Below are 17,665 nucleotides of genomic sequence, written 5' to 3'. Positions count from 1 at the left end.
TGGGGTGAGGAGCTTGTGCCAACAGCCATAGCTACATATCCTGCCTTCTCCCATCTGCCAGCATCTTACCCTGGCAGCTTTGGGTCTGCCTGCCAGGCACTTGCCCCCAGGGAAGGTCCCCCTACCAGTTGGGTAGCACCAGGGCAGCAGTTCAGCAGCTTTATGTTTCATCTGTCTTCTGTCACCGGGTTGTCCCCTGGTGCAACCTTTGCTCCATCCACACGGGCTCCGTCTCCTGCCTTGGGAGCTGCTCTGTTCCAAGCTAGATCCCCCAGATCCCTGCTGGGCCTGGGCTTCATGCTGCTTCCCCGTGCACGCCAGGAGCCACAAGAGGAGGGTGTATCACCCAAGTGAGGGCATTTGGCTCATATGTCCCCTCTGAAGCTGAGGGGACGTCACATGGTGGGGGGCACATTCCTGCTGTGCCAGTGGCTGGTGGGGTCTATAGGGGAGCGGGTAGTGCAAACCAGCACCTACACCCCCGGGTCATCCTGGCTGCCAGCTGCACCCAGGCTGTGTTTCTGCTTCTACCTGGGGTGCTCAATTCAGGAGAGCCAGTCCCAGGGGTGCTGCAGGGGCACTGCTCAAGAGCTCTGTCCTGATGCACAGTAAGACTCCCCAGGGAACATTGTGGCTCTGTGCCCAAGGGATGGGCAAGCATCCCAGCCGGCATGGGCTGGGGGTAAAGACTTGCTGCAGGGACAGATCCTGCTCCACTCACCCTGCTCCCAAGGCAAAGGAAGGTGGGGCTGCAGGAGCATGGATGGGGGTAAGTAAAAGCAGGGGAGTGAAGACTTTGGCAGGAAAAAGAGCTCTGCCGACGCCCCCCAGGCTACCACAGGGACCCCAGCCCCCAAGACTCCAGTGTGGGGCCACCAGTGCCTCCCTGGCCCAGGTTGCCACCAGATCCAGGGAGTGTCACCACTCATTGTCCCATCCTGTCCTGCTGGGGTCTCCTTCCCTGTCCCCACCCCCTCCTCCCTGGAGCCGGCTGGATTTGAGCTCCCGACACACATTAAAGGCCACAAGTTCGGCCTCGGCCTCCATAAATTTGATTCCATAAATATTAGTTTTCGCAGGGTTTAATGAAGCCGTTATGCTGGGCACGGCCCAGCACCCCGACCCGTGCCCTTAATAAGGGCTCTGTGGCCTCGATTAAAGGGACCTTTCAATCGCTGTCAAGTATTTTTAGAAAAGGAAAAGAAAAAAAAAAAGAGAGAGAGAGAGGAGAAGAAGACGACCAAGGCAGCGAATAGAGAGAGGAAAATCCCAAACCCGTCCAGTGCAAAAATAGAGAAATAGCACCACCTAGACTGCATCGCCCGGCTCCGCCGCCCGCTCGCCCGCTTGCCCTGCGCAGCGCCCGGCTCCGGGCAGCCTTGCGGGGCCTTGTGCCAGCCCTGGGCAGCCCTGGGAGTCCAGTGAGGTGTCTGTGAGATGCTGCCTTCCCGCTCGGGGTAAGGATAGGGGCATGCGGTGGTGGGGAAAGCCGAGGTGCAAGGGAAGGAGGGACTTGGGTACGGTCGGGACTCAGGAGGAGCACTGCGTGACGGCTGGGCATCCCAGCAGTGCCTGAGAATGGCTGAGCGCTGTGGGAGATGCTGTGTGATACAGCGATGGACGCTGCATCTCTCCCACCTCCACTGCAAGGTAAATCCTCGCTGTGACCTAGTGCTGCAGCAGCAAGCATCTCTTCACACAATCTCCCCGAGCAAAAATCCTCCCCCCCGAGGATAAATCCCCCCTCACCCCCTAGTTAGACAGATGCTGTCGCAGCCTCCTGCTCCCTACCCACACACCCAGCCCTGGCTGCCCTATAGTGCCTGGGACTCCTGCCCCACCTGGCCCCATGTGCTAGCGGGCTTTGCCTGGCGGGGACATGGGTTGGCATTGGGAATGCTGATGCCGTGGGCAGCGGTGCTCCCACAGTCCACCTCAGCCTGCCTGGAAGGGGTTGCTGAGACGTGGGGCAGTGTTCCCAGCTGCAAAGCCACCCCTGCCACCAGCACAGTGTGGAGAGACTGGGGCAGGACTGAGGGTGTTTGGAGCTGGGGCAGTTCCTGGGGGGCGGCTCTTCATCAGCACAGAGCTGTTAATGAGCAGGAGTCATTCTCCTGTGTCCCATGCCCAGTGCAGGAGCTGGGCCAGCCCAGCAGGTCCCTGCTGCATGGGGAGGTGACGGACTCTGCACCCAGTGACAGGACACTGTCACTGCTCGCTGTGGCCAGAGCCGATGCTGGATGCCGGGGCCCCTGCATGGGTAAGAACTGCTGCCAGGGTCAAACCCAGCTCCCTGTCTGCAGCCCTGGGCCTCTGTGGGACATGAATGTTGTACCAGTGAGGACTGGGCAAGGCTGCTGTCAGCCAGAGCTGCTGGGACAGGGACAGATGCATGTGACATGAATGCTGCAGGCTGCAGAGGTTATTTAGAGGTCTGGGTTTGGTCACTGGCAGCCATAGAGTGCTTCTGCCTGGGGACGTGCTGCACCCCCAGACCCAGGGCCACCCCATATGATTCTGTTCCCCGCTCCCTCACGGCAGTGATGAGCAAGGTGGGGAGCTGGGCTCATTCCTTCGCTGGGAGTACAAACCAGCCTGGAAGAGACCCTGTGGACCTAGCCCGGGCTCCAGTTTTCCTGTGGCCGGGATGCACAGAGAACTGTGTCCTTTCTGCAGCCCTGAGAAGCCAGAGGCAAGGATGGGGACCGGTGCTGTGACACATCCCCTCTGCTCTCTCTGCTGCTGCTGCACTTAAGGGTGCTCCACTGGAAGGATCAGCTGAACATATGTGGAAGTGGGGTGGCCTAGGGCTGCTGGCCAGATCTTCTTGCTCCATCATGTGCAGGAGCAGTGGGACAGTCTCACCATCCTGCAGGATGTGGCAGGACTTCACAGAAGCTCTGTGAAGCTCATCAGTATGAAAACCCTGATGGAGCATGGCTACTGAGCACAAACACCTGACAGAGACACCTCTGGCCTGCTGCACTTCGCCTGCAGCTCCTGCAAAGGAAATGGTCCACTGGGGCCTCTGGATAGCAGCATCCCAAGCCTCTGGGTGCTTCTGGATCCCTAGCCTGTATCCCTCTTGCCCAAGTTGCTTGGTCCCACTGAGGCCAGCACAGCTCTGCAGCCAGAGCAGGACTTGTGGCCAGGCTGTTCCAGCCTGACCTCTCTGTGTATCCCTAGGAGTGACCCATGCCCTGTGCCCACCAGAGACCTGGCGAGCGGACATGCCTGAGAGAGTTGTGTGTGCAGGGGCATCCCAAGGCTCTGCCTCACCTGGGAAGGTCCTAGGGAGCCAGAGGGGGTGCAAGCAGAGCCGTGCTGGACCCCTCCCTGGCACACAGCTGGGGGAGAATCAAGGGGGCCCTGCAAGCCCTTGCTCCTGAAATCAGGGTGTTGTATTTACTTTCCCCTTTTGGCAGCTAGAAGGGGAAGCCCATCCCAGCCCCTCATTGTTGTCTCAGCGAGTTAATCAGATGCCATAATCCTGTTGTGGAAATATCGGGCCTCCCTGGAAACAATGGGGAGCGAGAATATTGTGGTTAAATTTCAACCAGCTGCCTCCCTGCTCTGTTTGATCCCCGCCCGCAGGCCCGGGCCCCTGGCGAGCAGGCGGCGCGGCGGGGGCCGGAGCCCCGGGGGTGCTACCCCGCGCCCACGCTGCTGCGGGGGAGCCCCGCGGGACGCCCCGGGGCGGCGGGGGGACTGTGCGGCGGGCCAGGAGCGCCTCGGGGCGGTGGCGGGGCTGTCCCGGGGGGCAGGTGGCGGCAGGCACCCCCGGCGGGGTGGGCTGCGGGGCTCGGCCGGGGGGAGGAGGCTGCGGGCGGCCCGGGGCAGGTTCCGCGGGGAGGAGGCGAGAGAGGGAGGGCGCTGGGAGGCTGGGACACGGGCAGGGTGCGGTCCTGGCGGTTCCCGGTCCCGGATCTCTTCAATTTCCCCTCTCACTCCTGCCCGGGGAGCGGAGGCAGCGGCGGCTCCGGCTCCTGCTCCAGCCCCGCCGCGCTGACCGCCGGGGCGCAAACCGCGGGGGGCTCCGGCAGCGCCGAGCCCCGCGCCCCGCAAGCGGCCGCTCGCCTGCCAAAACAAACGGCCATTCGCTATTTATTGCAGCCGCCGGGCCACGGCAGCTCAGAGAGGGCCGACACCGGCCCCGCTGCACCGGGCAGCCGGAGCGCACCCGCACCGGGCAACCGCCGCGCCCCGCCGCCGCCGCCGCCACCGGCACAGGCACCGGCACCTGCCCGCCGGCTGCGCGCCGCATGGGGAGCCCCGGGGCGGGCGGCGGGAGCGGCGGCCGAGCCTAGCGGGGCCCCCGGAGCCGCCGGTCCCCCGGGCCGCCCCGGGGCCGCCGGGCGCGCCATGAAGCCGGCGCGGCTGCTGCTGCTGCTGAGCGGGTGCGCGCTGCTGCTGGCGCCGGCCGTGCGCGGCTGCGGGCCGGGCAGGGTGGTGGGCAGCCGCCGCCGCCCGCCCCGCAAGCTCATCCCGCTCGCCTACAAGCAGTTCAGCCCCAACGTCCCCGAGAAGACGCTGGGGGCCAGCGGCCGCTACGAGGGCAAGATCGCGCGTAACTCGGAACGCTTCAAGGAGCTCACGCCCAACTACAACCCCGACATCATCTTCAAGGACGAGGAGAACACCGGCGCCGACCGGCTCATGACCCAGGTACGGCCCCGCCGCCGCCCGCTTCTCCCCCCCGCGCCGGGCACCTGCGGGCACTGGGGCCGCCCTGGAGCGCCCTGCGCCCCGCTTTCCCGGGGCAGCAGCGGAGGACCCGGTGCTGCGGCTTCCCTGTCCCGCCCCGGGCATCCCAGTGCCCGGCCCGGGCTGCCGGCTGTGCAGCGCCGGCATCTCCCTTCGCCGGCCGCTGCAAAGCCCGGCCCCTTCGGCTGGGTTGGGCGCGCCGGAGACGGAGCGGGCAGCATCCCGTCCCACTGCGCCTTGATACGGCAGCACCCTACTCCCGGAGCCGGCAGCGCGCTGCCCCGCAAGCCGGCAGCTCCCTGCCCCCCGGCACGGCAGCACCCTGTCCCGCCGGGACAGCCCCGCTGCCCCTCGGAACCTCTGGCGCCCATGCCTGTTGCACCCAGAGGTGTGTCCTTGCGCCTCCCGACCTGGCAGCACCCTGCCCTGCTGTCCCCCAACCCACGTTCTCCTGTCCCCTGAGCTTGCAGTAGCCTGCCCTGGTGCCCCCCGAGCCGTGCCACTCTGTCCCTAACCTGGTAGCAACCTGCCCTGCCGGTCCCCGGTCCGGCAGCATCCTGCTGGAGCACCCCCGCAGTTCCCCCATCAGGCAGCACCCTGCCCCGCTGCACCCATCCTGCCCTTGCCCCTCTGCTCTGCCTCCCGGCTGGCTGAACAGGCAGCCTGCCTGCGAGCCGGGAGGCACAGCAGAGCCCGGTGTGCTGGCAGGGAGGGGAGTGGACAGAGCAGCCAGCTGGGCTCCAGAAGTGCTCTCGCTGTCCTTGTCCCACTCTGCTGGCGAAACCCTGTGCCGTCCCCCAGTGCCCCCTTCCTGCGTGTCTCCGGGTGGGATGGTGAAGGGTGCCCAACGGGGGCTGCCCTCACCTTGCTGCACTCGGGGACGGCGTCAACCTGTTGTTGCAAATGCCCTGTTGCAGTCAGCCTACAAGTGCCCTGGGCCAGCGGGAAGGAGGGGTGGGGGGGACAGAGGACGGTGGTGGAAGGGGCGGGGGGTGATGCTGGACGAAGGTTACTCTGTGTTTTAATATTGCCAGGAGAATGCCTGAGGGTTTCAGGAATGCAGATAAGGAGCCGCACGGCCTTGCTAAGAAACCTGGCCACCAGCCTCAGCACTGGGTTACAGCCCGAGCGAGCTCCCGGGAGAGGCGGGGGGGAGCGGGGGCTGCCCCTCTGCCCACTGCGCACCTCGGTCTGGGGCTGGCGGGTGGGTGAGCGTGGATGGCTGTGGAGGCAGGCGCTGAGCAGGGCTTTGGCCACGGTCTCTGGACCAGGAGTTGGTAACGACAGGAGAAGTGGCTTGGGTTCTGGCTTGACAGCTCTGCAACCTCACGTGCCCTGCTGGCAGGTCCCTTAGGGCAGGGGCCATGGTCCAGGGTGATTCTCAGGTTGGGGACTGCAGCAGAGGGACCGAGACCCCTTGCGAGGCAGCACCTTGGGGAGTTGCACAAGTCGTGGTTGCTGGTCAACGGAGCCCTGGGGCTGGGCTGGAGCTTGCACCCCCTGGGGAACAGCCTTAGGGATACTGAGGAAGCATTGAGTTCTGCTGTTCCATGCACTGAGGAAGTGGTTGACATTGTATGACTTGAACTGGAGGCAAGAGGGTGCTTCTGGCTGTGTTTGCACTTGACAGTGCTCCCACTGCCTGCCTGAACCCAGTCAGTGCCCCTCAGCACCCCTGGGAGAGGGAGGGCTCAGTGTCCCACCTGCCAGTTCCACACCTCCCACTGTCCTGCTGCCTTGTTGGCAGGGTACCTGGAAGCTCTCTGGTCTTCCTGGGGTGCCCAGGTGAGGGCTTTTACCCCAGCAGGGTCCCTGGCCACCACACGTCCATGCACAGATGGGTACCATGGTGCCTTGGGCAGCTCTACAGGGAACTGTCCCCATTGTTATGAAGGTGGCATGACTTCTGGTAGCTCACTGCCATCCCACAGCCCTCTGGGCTTGTCCTGTGGCCCCTGGCTGTGGGAGATGCCCCCAGATGTGGGGGCTCTGGCTCTGGCAGCATGCCCTGTGTTGCTATGGGTTGGGAAAAGCCATTGACCCAACTTCTTGTCCCTTCCCCCAGTGCACTGGCTTTTACTGCTGTTGACTCACTTCAAACCTGTTTTCTTTCCCCAAGTCCAAGGGTCTGGGTGTCCCAGGCAGCCGGAAGATGCCTCCTGCTTGGGGGGGTGGGTAGTGCTGCTCTCTGCCCGCCTTTCCTTTATCGTTTCATCTTCCTCAAGAATTCCAGTGTGTTTGCTCTCGCTGGTCCCACTCGGAGGTGCTGAGATAAGGCTGGAGGCAGAGCCTGCCTCACCTCTCCCCAGCAGCCTGGCCCAGGAATGTCCTGGGCCCCCTGCCCCCATTAAGTCCCAACCCCAAGCCTCTTCCTACCCCAGCCATCACCCTTTGCAGCCACTGTTGACCCAACTGGCACAGAGACCATCCTCGCAGTGGTGATGAATTGTTCATGGAGACCTTGGGATAGGCCTCTTGGCTTCCTTTGGGAGAAACCTCACTTGGAGGGGGAGGTGCTAGCTGGACCCCTCTTCTCTTGGTCAGCCTCTGGGCATGGAGGTAGCTATGGCCAAACATGCTCCATCCACAACCCCTGTGCTGAGGCTGTGGTTGCACTTGAGTGTCCTGCATACCTCTTCTGAGATGGCCCTGGGGTCCCTGCTGGCTGTGTCACATTTTGGAGCTGTGCTCTTCCTTCCAGACCTGCTGCCTTCCCAAAAGGGGTTTGGCTTCCCCCACAAGATACGGCCGTGTTCCCTGTCTGGATACGAGAAGGGAGATGCCAGTGTTAGTCAGTGGAAAGAACATCTCTGCTTAGCCCAGCCTCACATACCCAGGGTCTCCACAATGATGTGCATGGGACAGCATGGAGCCGCCCAGCTCAGCATGGTGGCACAGGCTCCCATCCTGCATGTGGCCTGGGGGTACCCAGTCACCTGCGCCACTACAGGGACAAACTGTGCCCCCCACACATGCTGTCACCAGCCGCCTTCCCCCCCAAACCCTGCTATATGCCTGTCACATGGGTTTCAGCCTTGTGGCTGGACACTAGAACAGCACTGGGGCTGGTGAGCTGTGGCCAGGGCTCAGTGCCACATGGCTGAGCTTGAACATCCCACTCCAGCCTGGGCCCCGCAGGGCCCATGGGCCGTGGTGGCATTTCCATGTCTTTGCTGTCACCTTGCTAGACCTTTTGTTCACACCCAGGCAGGAGGAGGGCCATGTCACACAGGCAAGCATGGTCCCCCTGGTCCCCCAGGATGCTGTAGCCCCTCTGGGCCATGTGTGGGGAGGAGGTGGGCTCTCCCTGAAGCCCCCAGCAAGCACAGAGCCTGTGGACAGCCCATGGCCACAGGTGTCTTCATCCCTGCATACCTGTCCAGACAGCAAAGCCCCTCGGCAGACAGTGCCCATTCCTACCTAGTCCTTGCCTATTGCTGCCTGCTCCTTGCCCATCCCTGGCTGCCTCCTGTGCCTGCTCCCTGCCCATCCCCACCTGCTTGCCCTTGCCAATCACTGCCTGCTCCCTGCTTATCATTGCTCATCCCTGTCTGCTTCCTGCTTAGAGTTGCCTGTTCTCTGCCCATCCATGCCTGCTCCTTGCCTGCTGCTGCCCTGCCCATCACTCCCCACTCCCTGCCGGTCCCTGCCCCTCGGTACCTGCTCCCTGACGGTCCCTGCCCTCTCCCTGCCCGTGCTCTGACACCTGCTGGCCACCAAAGGCACAGGCAGAGCCGCCTGCCTCGGCAGCCCGGGCGCAGGGTGCTCCGGGGCCCGGCCTGCCGCTGCGTGCCCCGCCGGCCGGGCAGGCAGGCAGGCAGCTGGGCGCTCGCCCGGGCAGGGGGGGGAAGGTGGGACCCTCGGGCTGGGGCTGCGCTGGGAAAGGCACATGCAGCGGACGAGGCAGTCCAAGTGGGTCCCGCTAGGAAAGGGTGGCCCTGCCCCAAGGGCTAGTGGCAGGCAGTGTCCCTGGTGGGTGGACAGGGGCTGGAGGGTCTCGGTGTTTGTGTGCAGGCAGGGTGCCTCTGGAGGACAGAAGGGCTGTCAGTGAGAGCAGGAGGGGTGCCCAGAGTGGGGTGCTGGCATGGGAGTGGCAAGGGGACACCTGGAGTGATGGCCTGGGGATGCAGGGGGTCATCGGGGGCTCCCTGCCTGCCTCTGGCCCCAAACTCCCTTGCTGTCCTTCTTTGTGGGGTCCCCATGAGGCCGGAGACCTTGGGAGCTGCTTGTGCCACGTGCCAAGTGGCACCACAGTAGTGTTAGATGGGGACAAAAGTCGCTCCCCTCCCTCTTCCTCCTCCCCTCACCTGGCAACTGTTTGTCCAACACCTTCCTGGCTTATCTCCCCACACCCAGGGAGCCGTGGGACGAGGGCAGAGGTGCTCCCCCACCCCATGCGGGCAAAGGCCTGCCTGGCACTGCTCTTCCTGGGACCTGGACCCTGCCAAGCACAAGCGGGTTTCCCTGAGAGCAGCAGCCCCCACCTTCCTGGGATGGGAACAGGTGCTTGGGGGTAAGGTGAGGGCCCACGTTTTTTGGGGGGCAGCTCCCTGCAGAAACAGTGCTGGAGCATTTCTGAGGCCAGGGGTGTAGCCAGCATCTGGTTTTATAGCCCTGGCTCATGCTTGCTGTGACTGTATCTCAGGACCCATGACACCTTGTGGTGGGGAGTTCCAGCACTGAGCTGGGCATCATGCAAAAACGTCCCTCACGGTGGCTGGATTTTAGGCTGCTTCCCAGTCGTTTCATTCGATGCTTCCAAGGCCAGCCTTATGCATGACCATGAATGCATGACCATGAATGCACCAGGACCCCCAGCATTTCCTTTCCAGGCTGCACAGTCCTAGTCCATTCACCTGGTTTTGTGCAGAAGCTCCCATATTGCTTTTCCTACACCTTTTCTAGCTTTCCTCCATCCCTTTTGCACCAGGGGAAGGGACCAGAAGTGCAGGCTGTACTTTTGCAGCCAAGTGCACAGGGCCTCAGTCCTGTTGGGCAGGTTTGGCACTTCCCGTGTGAGCAAAGGCTGGATGAAGCTATGAGGCTCCCCACTGCCATGTCCTTGTGTGATACTAAGTAAAGCTGTGCTGAGGACTGGGCAGGTTGTTTCATCTGAGCCTGGGGACAGTGCTGGGGATCTCCCAACCAGGAGGCAGTAGGGTCTTAGCTCCTGCATCCTCCTCTTTTCCTCCTCCTCCTGCCCTGGGTCAGCGCTAGCACAGAGCAGGTGTCCTGTGAGCAGAGAGGGTGTTTCACCCCAGCCCAGGCTGTCCTGCCCAATAAGCCAGGAACAGGGGAGAAATGGAAGAGGAGATAGGTACCCCATAAGGTACACACCCTTGGGAGATGCTGTATCAGGCACTGTGGGGAATCTGAAGAGCATAGGATGGACAAGGCACCTCATGTTCTCACATCTTCCTCTGCTGGACCAGCCCCCAAAGGGTCTGGGGACCCAGAGGGGTTTCGTGGAAGAATGGTGGGGTAGAACCTGCCAACCAGGCAGCTAACTCCCCCCTCCAAAAGCTTTTACTGACTCTGCCCTTCTGCCCGCAGCGCTGCAAGGACCGCTTGAACTCCCTGGCCATCTCCGTCATGAATCAGTGGCCAGGGGTGAAGCTGCGGGTGACAGAGGGCTGGGATGAGGATGGGCACCACTCGGAGGAGTCGCTACATTACGAGGGCCGAGCTGTGGACATCACGACCTCAGACCGGGACCGCAATAAGTACGGCATGCTGGCTCGCCTGGCCGTGGAGGCTGGCTTCGACTGGGTCTACTATGAGTCCAAGGCGCACATCCACTGCTCCGTCAAGTCAGGTAAGGCCAGGGGGAGCAGTGAGAAGGGTGGGGGGCCAGCCCCCTGTTTGCAGCATTCCCGGGGAGCCTGGCTGGGTGGGTGGGGTGCTCCCGGGGGGTGCTGGCTCTCACAGCCTGATTTCCCTGTCTGGGGTGGACAGTCAGGTGGGGAGTGAGTCACACACCTGTGGCCAGCAGTGCCATGGGGCAAATTCCCCTTCTAGCTCCCTCGGACCTGCATCCTGACCCACCCTCTCTACCCCCATCCTTTTACCACGACATGTCCCATTCTCCCGTAGCCTGTCCTCTGTCCCCCAGTCTGCCCATCGCACCCGCCTCCCCTGCCTCTGCCCATGCAGTTCCTTAGTATCCAGCTGCCCACGCTCAGCACCATCCAGCCCTGCCCTCCTCCACTGCTGGCTGCTCCCGCTGCCACAGCAGCATCTGGCCAGGGCCAGGGCCAGGGCCACCCAGGCAGGGGCGGGCCGGGGTGCCCTGGGATCAGCTCTCTGCTGTGCTGCGTCTTCTGCGGAGGGGAGCAGAGCTGGGGGGGCGCTAGGGGCAGAGGCAGCTGGACCGGAGTGAGGGGTCCTGTCGTCGCTGGTGGTGTTTGCTTCCCCCCGTGCGGTGCAGTGAGGGGGGGACGGCTGGTTTCACGCCCTGCCCGTGGCCGGGACGGGATTGCGTGAGTCGCAAGGCCCCCCGCAGCCCGGGGAGAAGCTGCCCTGCGCGGGACGCTACAGCCCCGGGCCCCGCGCAGCTCCCGCCGGGGCGGCCGCACCCGCTGCGTGCGGCAGAGGGCAGCAGTGGCCCACGCACGGCACCGGCCACGCAGGGCCGCGCTCAGCCCCGGGGCAGGCCACTCCCCAACGAGAAGGCGGTGTTGCTGCTCGGGTGCATCTGTGCCCATGTCGCGACAGGCTGGGAATGGCTCTGCCTGTGAGTGGGCTTGCGTGGGCGCAGAGGCAGCCTCAGCGGCTGCAAGCACACATACACCGTACTGGCACACGGCTGCCGTGCTGGAGAACTGTGCCCGCACCCAGAGCACTTCCACATGCGTGCACACGCACCGGGAGAGGGCTGTGGCTGCACACACGTGCCCACACATGTGCCCACCGTGCCACGGTGCTGCCGGGGCTGGTACACCAGCGCTGCCCGGCATCGCTGGTCCCCGGGCTCGGCTCCCACCGCGCTCTGCCTGTCCTACCGCCGTAGCCCGTGGCCAGCGGCCTGACACCCCCAGACGCCAGCCTGCCCCCCCGCGCTGACCCGCTCCCCCGTGCCGATGCCAGGACGGGCGCAACGCCGGCCAGCGATGGAGGTGGGGCAACCGCACCGCAGAGAGGGAGCGACGCGCCCCCGAAGAAGAGGGACAAAGTGTGGGCGAAGGACCCGGGCTCCCACGCCCCAGTGTGCTATGTGGGGCTGGCCAGAGGAGTGGGGCCAGGCTCCGAAGCAAGGACCATGACCCCAGAGCCTTGGGGCTGGCCAGAGGAGTGGGGCTGTGCCCCTGGAGAAGGACAGAGGCTCTTGAATCCTGGGATGCTCCCCTGGACGCACCGAAGAGTGATGCTGTTACCCAAGCAGCAGATCAGGGCTCCTGGGAGGGCTTCTGGAGGCTGGTCACAGCCCCCTTGCTCCACAGCAGCTTTCCAGGGCTCTGGGTCCCCCGTATTTATACCCGAGGCCATGGGGAGCCTGGGGGCACATGGTGGAGGCTGTGGGGTTCATACCCTGACCCCTCCCAGAGCTGTGTACACAGGGCAGCCGGGCTGCCCCTGCCTCTAAGTAAATGGTTTTTATTTTTGTACGGATGGCCGCGTGGCCTGTTGTATGTATTGTGTCTCCTCGGGTCCCCCCCTGCACCTGCACACCCCTTCCTGCCCAGCACCTGTGCCCCCTGCTTCTGCTAGGTGCCCCTCTCGCCTTCCTGCCAGCCCCTCCCCACAGCTCTGCTGCCTGCCTAGGGAAGCAGGGTGCAGGATTTGGGACCTGGCCTCCAGGGCAGGCATGGGGTAGATGCTGCACCTTGTCTGAGCAATAAAAGGATTCTGTCCCAGAGATGGATGCCTCTCTTCATGGGCCTGGGGGCTGGGATTTCGTCTGCCCAAAGCTGGGGAGGGAAGGGGGACAGTGCCATCTGGGTGGGGACACTCAGGGATTTGATGGGGGAACTGGGAAAAGGTCCCAAGGGGGACTGAGGGCTCGAATCTGGGACCATGCAGGGCCAGGAGCAGGACCCTAGATAAGCTGCAACTGACAGATGGTGGGAGGGCGTCATATAGACACTAAGACGGGTTGCTCAGGCGTGGGGGATCAGGGCTGCTGTGGGAGCTGAGCACTGTTCCTTGGGAAGCCAGGGTTCCCCTGCTAGCGCTGAGCCCCTGATGCCAAGGTCTGGCTGGGTGGGCCCCTAGCAACACTGAGTGACTGCTGTATCTTTTCATCTGGGGAGGGGTAGGACCACCCCAGGGGACAAGCCCCAGAGAGTTTGGGTGCTTTACACTGTGACAACTGCTAGTGAAGCCATGCCCAGGAGGCTGGTGGCATTTGCCTGATGATAGCCACAGGTTATGACATCTCCCTGCAGCTCTGAGAGGGGTTCAGCCAGCATCAGTGGTGCAGGGAGCACGGGGCAAGCAGGCAGGAGAAGGGAGGAGGGCTACAGTGCAGGGTGGAGGGTGCTGCAGTGCTGGGGGGAGGGTGCTGTAGCCTGCACTGTTCCTTGTAGCATCTTCCCTGGTGGTACCCAGGCCCAGGGCTGCAGGGGATCAGGATGCTGTGGGTATGCAAAGTGTGACCAGGTGCTCCGCTCCTCAGCCTCCCATCTTTCAAGCTTTGGGTGCCCCCTGGCACTGCTTTGCTCATTCAGGGCTGTGGCTGTGCCCCGCTTCCCTGGTCAGGCATGTTTTAGGACCTGGATCTGCACAGCAGTCCCAGCTCACTGATGCCACAGTGGGGAGCAGGTGCTGCCATGCACAGCTTAAGCCCCAAGTGCCACCCCCACTGACATGGTAGCTGGGGGAGCAGGCACCCAGGGAGGCTGGATTAGTGGACGGGGGGGGTGTGTAGGGGACACATGCACATTGGTGATGCCAGCAGGGTCATCCCCAGGTGGGCAAAGCTGGGCAGCTTGGGAGGGTCTCTGTACATCGTGGAAGGGTGATGCCGGGGGTCTGGCAGATGGGTAACCCTCCTGTCCTCTCTCTCCCCGTGCAGAGCACTCGGCCGCTGCGAAGACAGGGGGCTGCTTCCCCGGGTGGGCGCTGGCGACGCTGGAGGATGGTGCCCGGACACCGTTGTGGGCACTGCGCCCAGGCCAGCGGGTGCTGGCAATGGATGGGGCGGGCAGGCCCACCTACAGCGACTTCTTGGCTTTCCTGGACAAGGAGCCCCGTGCCCTCACTTCCTTCCATGTCATTGAGACACGGGAGCCACCCCGGCGCCTGGCCCTGACTCCCACCCACCTGCTCTTCGTGGCTGAGAATGCCTCGGTGCCTGCTGCCCGCTTCCGTCCCACCTTTGCCAGTCGCGTGCGCCCTGGACATTTCGTGCTGGTGGTGGCGGGGGGGGGTGGCTTGCAGCCCGCCGAGGTGGTGGGGGTGCGGAACCAGAGGGACGTGGGAGCCTACGCCCCGCTGACGCGCCATGGGACGCTGGTGGTGGATGGCATGGTGGCCTCGTGCTTCGCCCTGGTGCAGGAGCAACATCTGGCACAGCTGGCCTTCTGGCCACTCCGGCTTTACCACAGCCTGGTGGGGTGGCCAGGGGCTCAGGGGGATGGCGTGCACTGGTACTCGGGGCTGCTCTACCGCCTGGGTAGGCTGCTTCTGCCCCCTGACAGCTTCCACCCACTGGGGGTACCCCAGGCAGATAGCTGAGGGTACGCCCCAGCCACAGCCGGCGCTGCTGGCAGAGGTGGTGGCTGCAGGGCGGCTCACCGGGGCCAGCACCCTCTCCCATAGCTGGGTGCCCATGGGGAGCTGCCTCCAGCCCTGCCTGCTCGGGGCATAGTCACCTGTCTGTTGTGGGGCACCAGTGCTCCCTGGTGTGCCTCCTCCATGCCCACCACCCCCTCCTCACTCTCTGTTCCTGGGGGCAGGGGGGAGGCATGAAGGGTCCCCCCCCCAGACATGGGGGTTCCCCCAGCTGGATCCACATGCTGCTATTTGTGTGTGTGTGTGTGTTTTGTGTGTGTGTGTGCAGAATTAGCAAATGACAGAGTCTGATAGACAAGGGGGAGCGGGGAGAGGAGAGAGTCCCTGGCTGCAGGCTGCTCCCACAGGGCTCCCAGCCTGCCTGCACCAGGTGGGAGGCTTTGGGAGAGGGGCCCCAGGGCCCTTTGCTGGGCAGGCCAGGCAGGAGGGTGGGCGATGCCATTCCCACTCCTGGGACAAGGCAAATGGGAGGAGGGTGACCCAGGTACTGGGACTGTGCCTTGCCCTTAGCCCTGACTGCGGGTGCAGGGGGCACCCAAAACCATCCCCTGTAAGCCTCGGGTGCCCAAGCATGGGCAGGGCTGGAGGAAGTGGCATGGCTCTGGCATGAGACCCCTGACCTGGTGACACAAGTGTTGCTAGAGTGAGGGACTGGGGAGTGGGACCCTGGGCTCTGCTCAAAGCCAGCACCATAGACACCTGGCCTGGGATGCCTGTGGGGACGCTGTGACAGCTCAGGCTTGCAAGAGGAAACCGCGGAGGCAGGTGTGTGGGCAGGAGGGTGTGAGTGCCAGCCAGTCATGGGCATGCAGGGGTGGGAGCAGGGGTGGGGAGAGCTGGGGCTGCAGCCCCAGCCTGCTGAAGATGGGAAGGGAAGTGGCTGGGGAGAAAGTGCTCACTTCCTGGCCTTCCCAGCATCCCACTCTGAGCTGGCTCAGCCCAAAGCCATGCCTTTCCCACCCCAAAGCTAAAAAAACTCCCCAAGCTCCAGACCCTGCCTGGCCTGACCTCCCCGACCCCCCAGCACCCCAAACCCTCAGGGTAACTCATTGCTGCTCACCTGCTCCCGGGACCTGGTGGGAGCCCCGTCAGAGCTGCAGCCACAGTCCCCCCACAAAATCCTAGCTAAAGCCTCAGCCTCCCCTAGCTCCACGTTAGCAGAGGTGAGGGGGCTGGGTGGAGCTGTGAGCCGCATCCCCCCTGCAGCATCACACGTCTTTATTTATTTATCTGCTCTTTGTATGTACCATAGATGGGAGGCAGCGTGGGCACGTACAGGGTGAGATGGGAGCGGGCGGGGGGGTAAAGCTCTTTGGGTGGGGGGTGATTTTTTTTTAAAAAACAAAAAGCAAAAATTATTTAAAGAATATTTTAAAGCACAGTTTTTATGGTGATTGCTGTCCAGGGCAAAATGAGAGAGTGTGAACACGGCCAATGGCAGGGGTGTCTTTGTCTCTTCACTGGATGTACCTTTCCTGGTCGGGGACACAGCCCAATAAATCCATCATCTCCCAGGCAGGCACTCCGAGCTCTGGTGTGGGAAGGGCAGGCAGAGATCTAGGGTGCTTACTGCCATCATAAACAGGGCAGGCAGGGCTAGAGGGCATCTTGCCCTTTTCTAGGAGCAAGATTTGGCCACTCTGGTGCCCCGCACCAGCAAGGGTGAGCTCTCCCTCCCTGCTCCCCCGTACCCAGGGGAGGTGGGCAGCCAGAGGCTGTGGGAGTGACCCAACCTACATGGGACCAAGCTATCATCGGGGCCACCTGAAAACTAGGGCAAGTGGGGCAGAATGTAGGAGGCACAGCCACCATGGGACTGCCAGGGACACCACTCCATCCCAGTCTGGGCCCATCACCCCAGCACCCAGCCATGCTGGGATGCCCTTCCCTACCATCTCCATCACCACAACACCCACTAACCCAGTGTTCCTGGAGAAAATGGAACCCTACCCAGTACACTGTGTTTCCAATGACACTAGAGCTAGTCACTGCTGGCTCTGTCCCCTCGCCCCTTGCCAGCCCTGTCCCCCCTTCACCCCATCCTCATGCCAGCAGAAGGGAAGACCACCAGCCAGCATTTCAGACAGCCTCCGCATACCTGACCCACCCGCGCACCCCTCTGTGCACCCCCTGCTCCATGTCCAAGATGCCCTGCCCTAGTGTCCCTGGGTGGGGCTGGGAGGGGGGTCCCCCCAGCGCTTTCCCTGGACCCCACAGCATGGTGAGTGCAGAGCAATTCGGCAGCAGGCTGTCAGCAAGGGCCCTCATCACCACAGCTAATTTAAGGGCTCTGTGAGGCGGCTGAGCTAATTTAATTAGGTTCTTATTACAGAGAAGGACAAATTGGTCCCCAGGGGGGCCACGGGGTCAGGCATTCGAGAGGTGCTTTATGGAGTGAAATTTCAATCAGGCTGCCGTCACAGGCACGGCGGGGGGAGCTAGAGGCGTGGGATGCATGGGGAGAGGATGCACCCTTTGGGGTACCCCATGATGTGGGCAGCCCATCTCCAGGCCCAAGTTTTTATGGTATCAGTGAGTATGGGGAGAACAGCCCTTTGCCTCATTAGGAGGATGCTGCAGGGTTTTAGGGGGACTGCTTTGGGGTGGAAGTAGGAAAAGTAGGGGGGTCCTGGTTCTGGGCCAGCCCCTGGGCAGCGAGTGGAAGGGAGGGACCCATAAATAAGATTCTGGGGTCTTTCGCCTCCTGAAACCCCATTAACTCCCCCATAGCCCCATAAAGCCCCATGGCAAGGATGGTGAGGACAAAATGATATCCAGCTGACAGGCAGGACTTATGGGGGGCTCTTCCTTCCCTGGATGCCCCCCCGCCCCAATCACTCAGTCCCAGGAGAGCCAGGGGAACCTGGGGGCTGCCCCACTGCTCATGGGGACCTGAAGCAGCCCCATCTCCCAGGGTTCCAGCCCCAGGCGGGTGGGTACCCCACCAGGGTCCCCACTGGGTGGTGATGGATGGGGATGCTGGTGGGTGGCCAGCAGAAGGGCTGGGCTGGAGGGTACCACAATGGATGTCTCTCCATCAATTTGTCCTCATTAGCATGTGAATGGTGGGCGGGAGGGAGAGGAAGGGCATGTGGCGGCAGGAGAAACCCCCCACATGCTCCCATCTGGGGTAGTGTGCCCCCCTCCATCCCTCTGGCCCTGTCTGAGCGTGTTAAACCAGCGCCAACAACCCCCAGGCCCCAAATTCAGGGGAGGAGAGGTACCACCC

The 17,665-nt window shown here is 63.1% G+C and overlaps 1 protein-coding gene across 1 annotated transcript; it reads left to right on the top strand.

Moving 5' to 3' along the window:
• The first annotated feature begins 2,193 nt into the window (after positions 1-2,193).
• On the top strand, positions 2,194-15,954 carry IHH (Indian hedgehog signaling molecule). The gene is made up of 3 exons (XM_075093214.1): positions 2,194-4,665; positions 10,258-10,519; positions 13,718-15,954. The coding sequence occupies exons 1-3, from the start codon at positions 4,363-4,365 to the stop codon at positions 14,377-14,379; spliced, it is 1,227 nt and encodes a 408-aa protein (XP_074949315.1). The 5' UTR covers positions 2,194-4,362; the 3' UTR covers positions 14,380-15,954.
• Positions 15,955-17,665: the final 1,711 nt, after the last annotated feature.

Source organism: Phalacrocorax aristotelis, chromosome 5, assembly GCF_949628215.1.
Source record: "Phalacrocorax aristotelis chromosome 5, bGulAri2.1, whole genome shotgun sequence".
In the NCBI taxonomy this organism is placed as follows: Eukaryota; Metazoa; Chordata; class Aves; order Suliformes; family Phalacrocoracidae; genus Phalacrocorax; species Phalacrocorax aristotelis.
This window is presented reverse-complemented; position numbering and strand designations above follow the sequence as displayed.

Excerpts from the sequence above, each read along its gene's own strand:
- IHH (XM_075093214.1), top strand. The coding sequence starts at position 4,363 with ATGAAGCCGGCGCGGCTGCTGCTGCTGCTGAGCGGGTGCGCGCTGCTG. Across the intron at positions 4,666-10,257 it reads CCGACCGGCTCATGACCCAG|CGCTGCAAGGACCGCTTGAA; the intron begins GTACGGCCCCGC and ends TTCTGCCCGCAG. Across the intron at positions 10,520-13,717 it reads CCACTGCTCCGTCAAGTCAG|AGCACTCGGCCGCTGCGAAG; the intron begins GTAAGGCCAGGG and ends CTCCCCGTGCAG.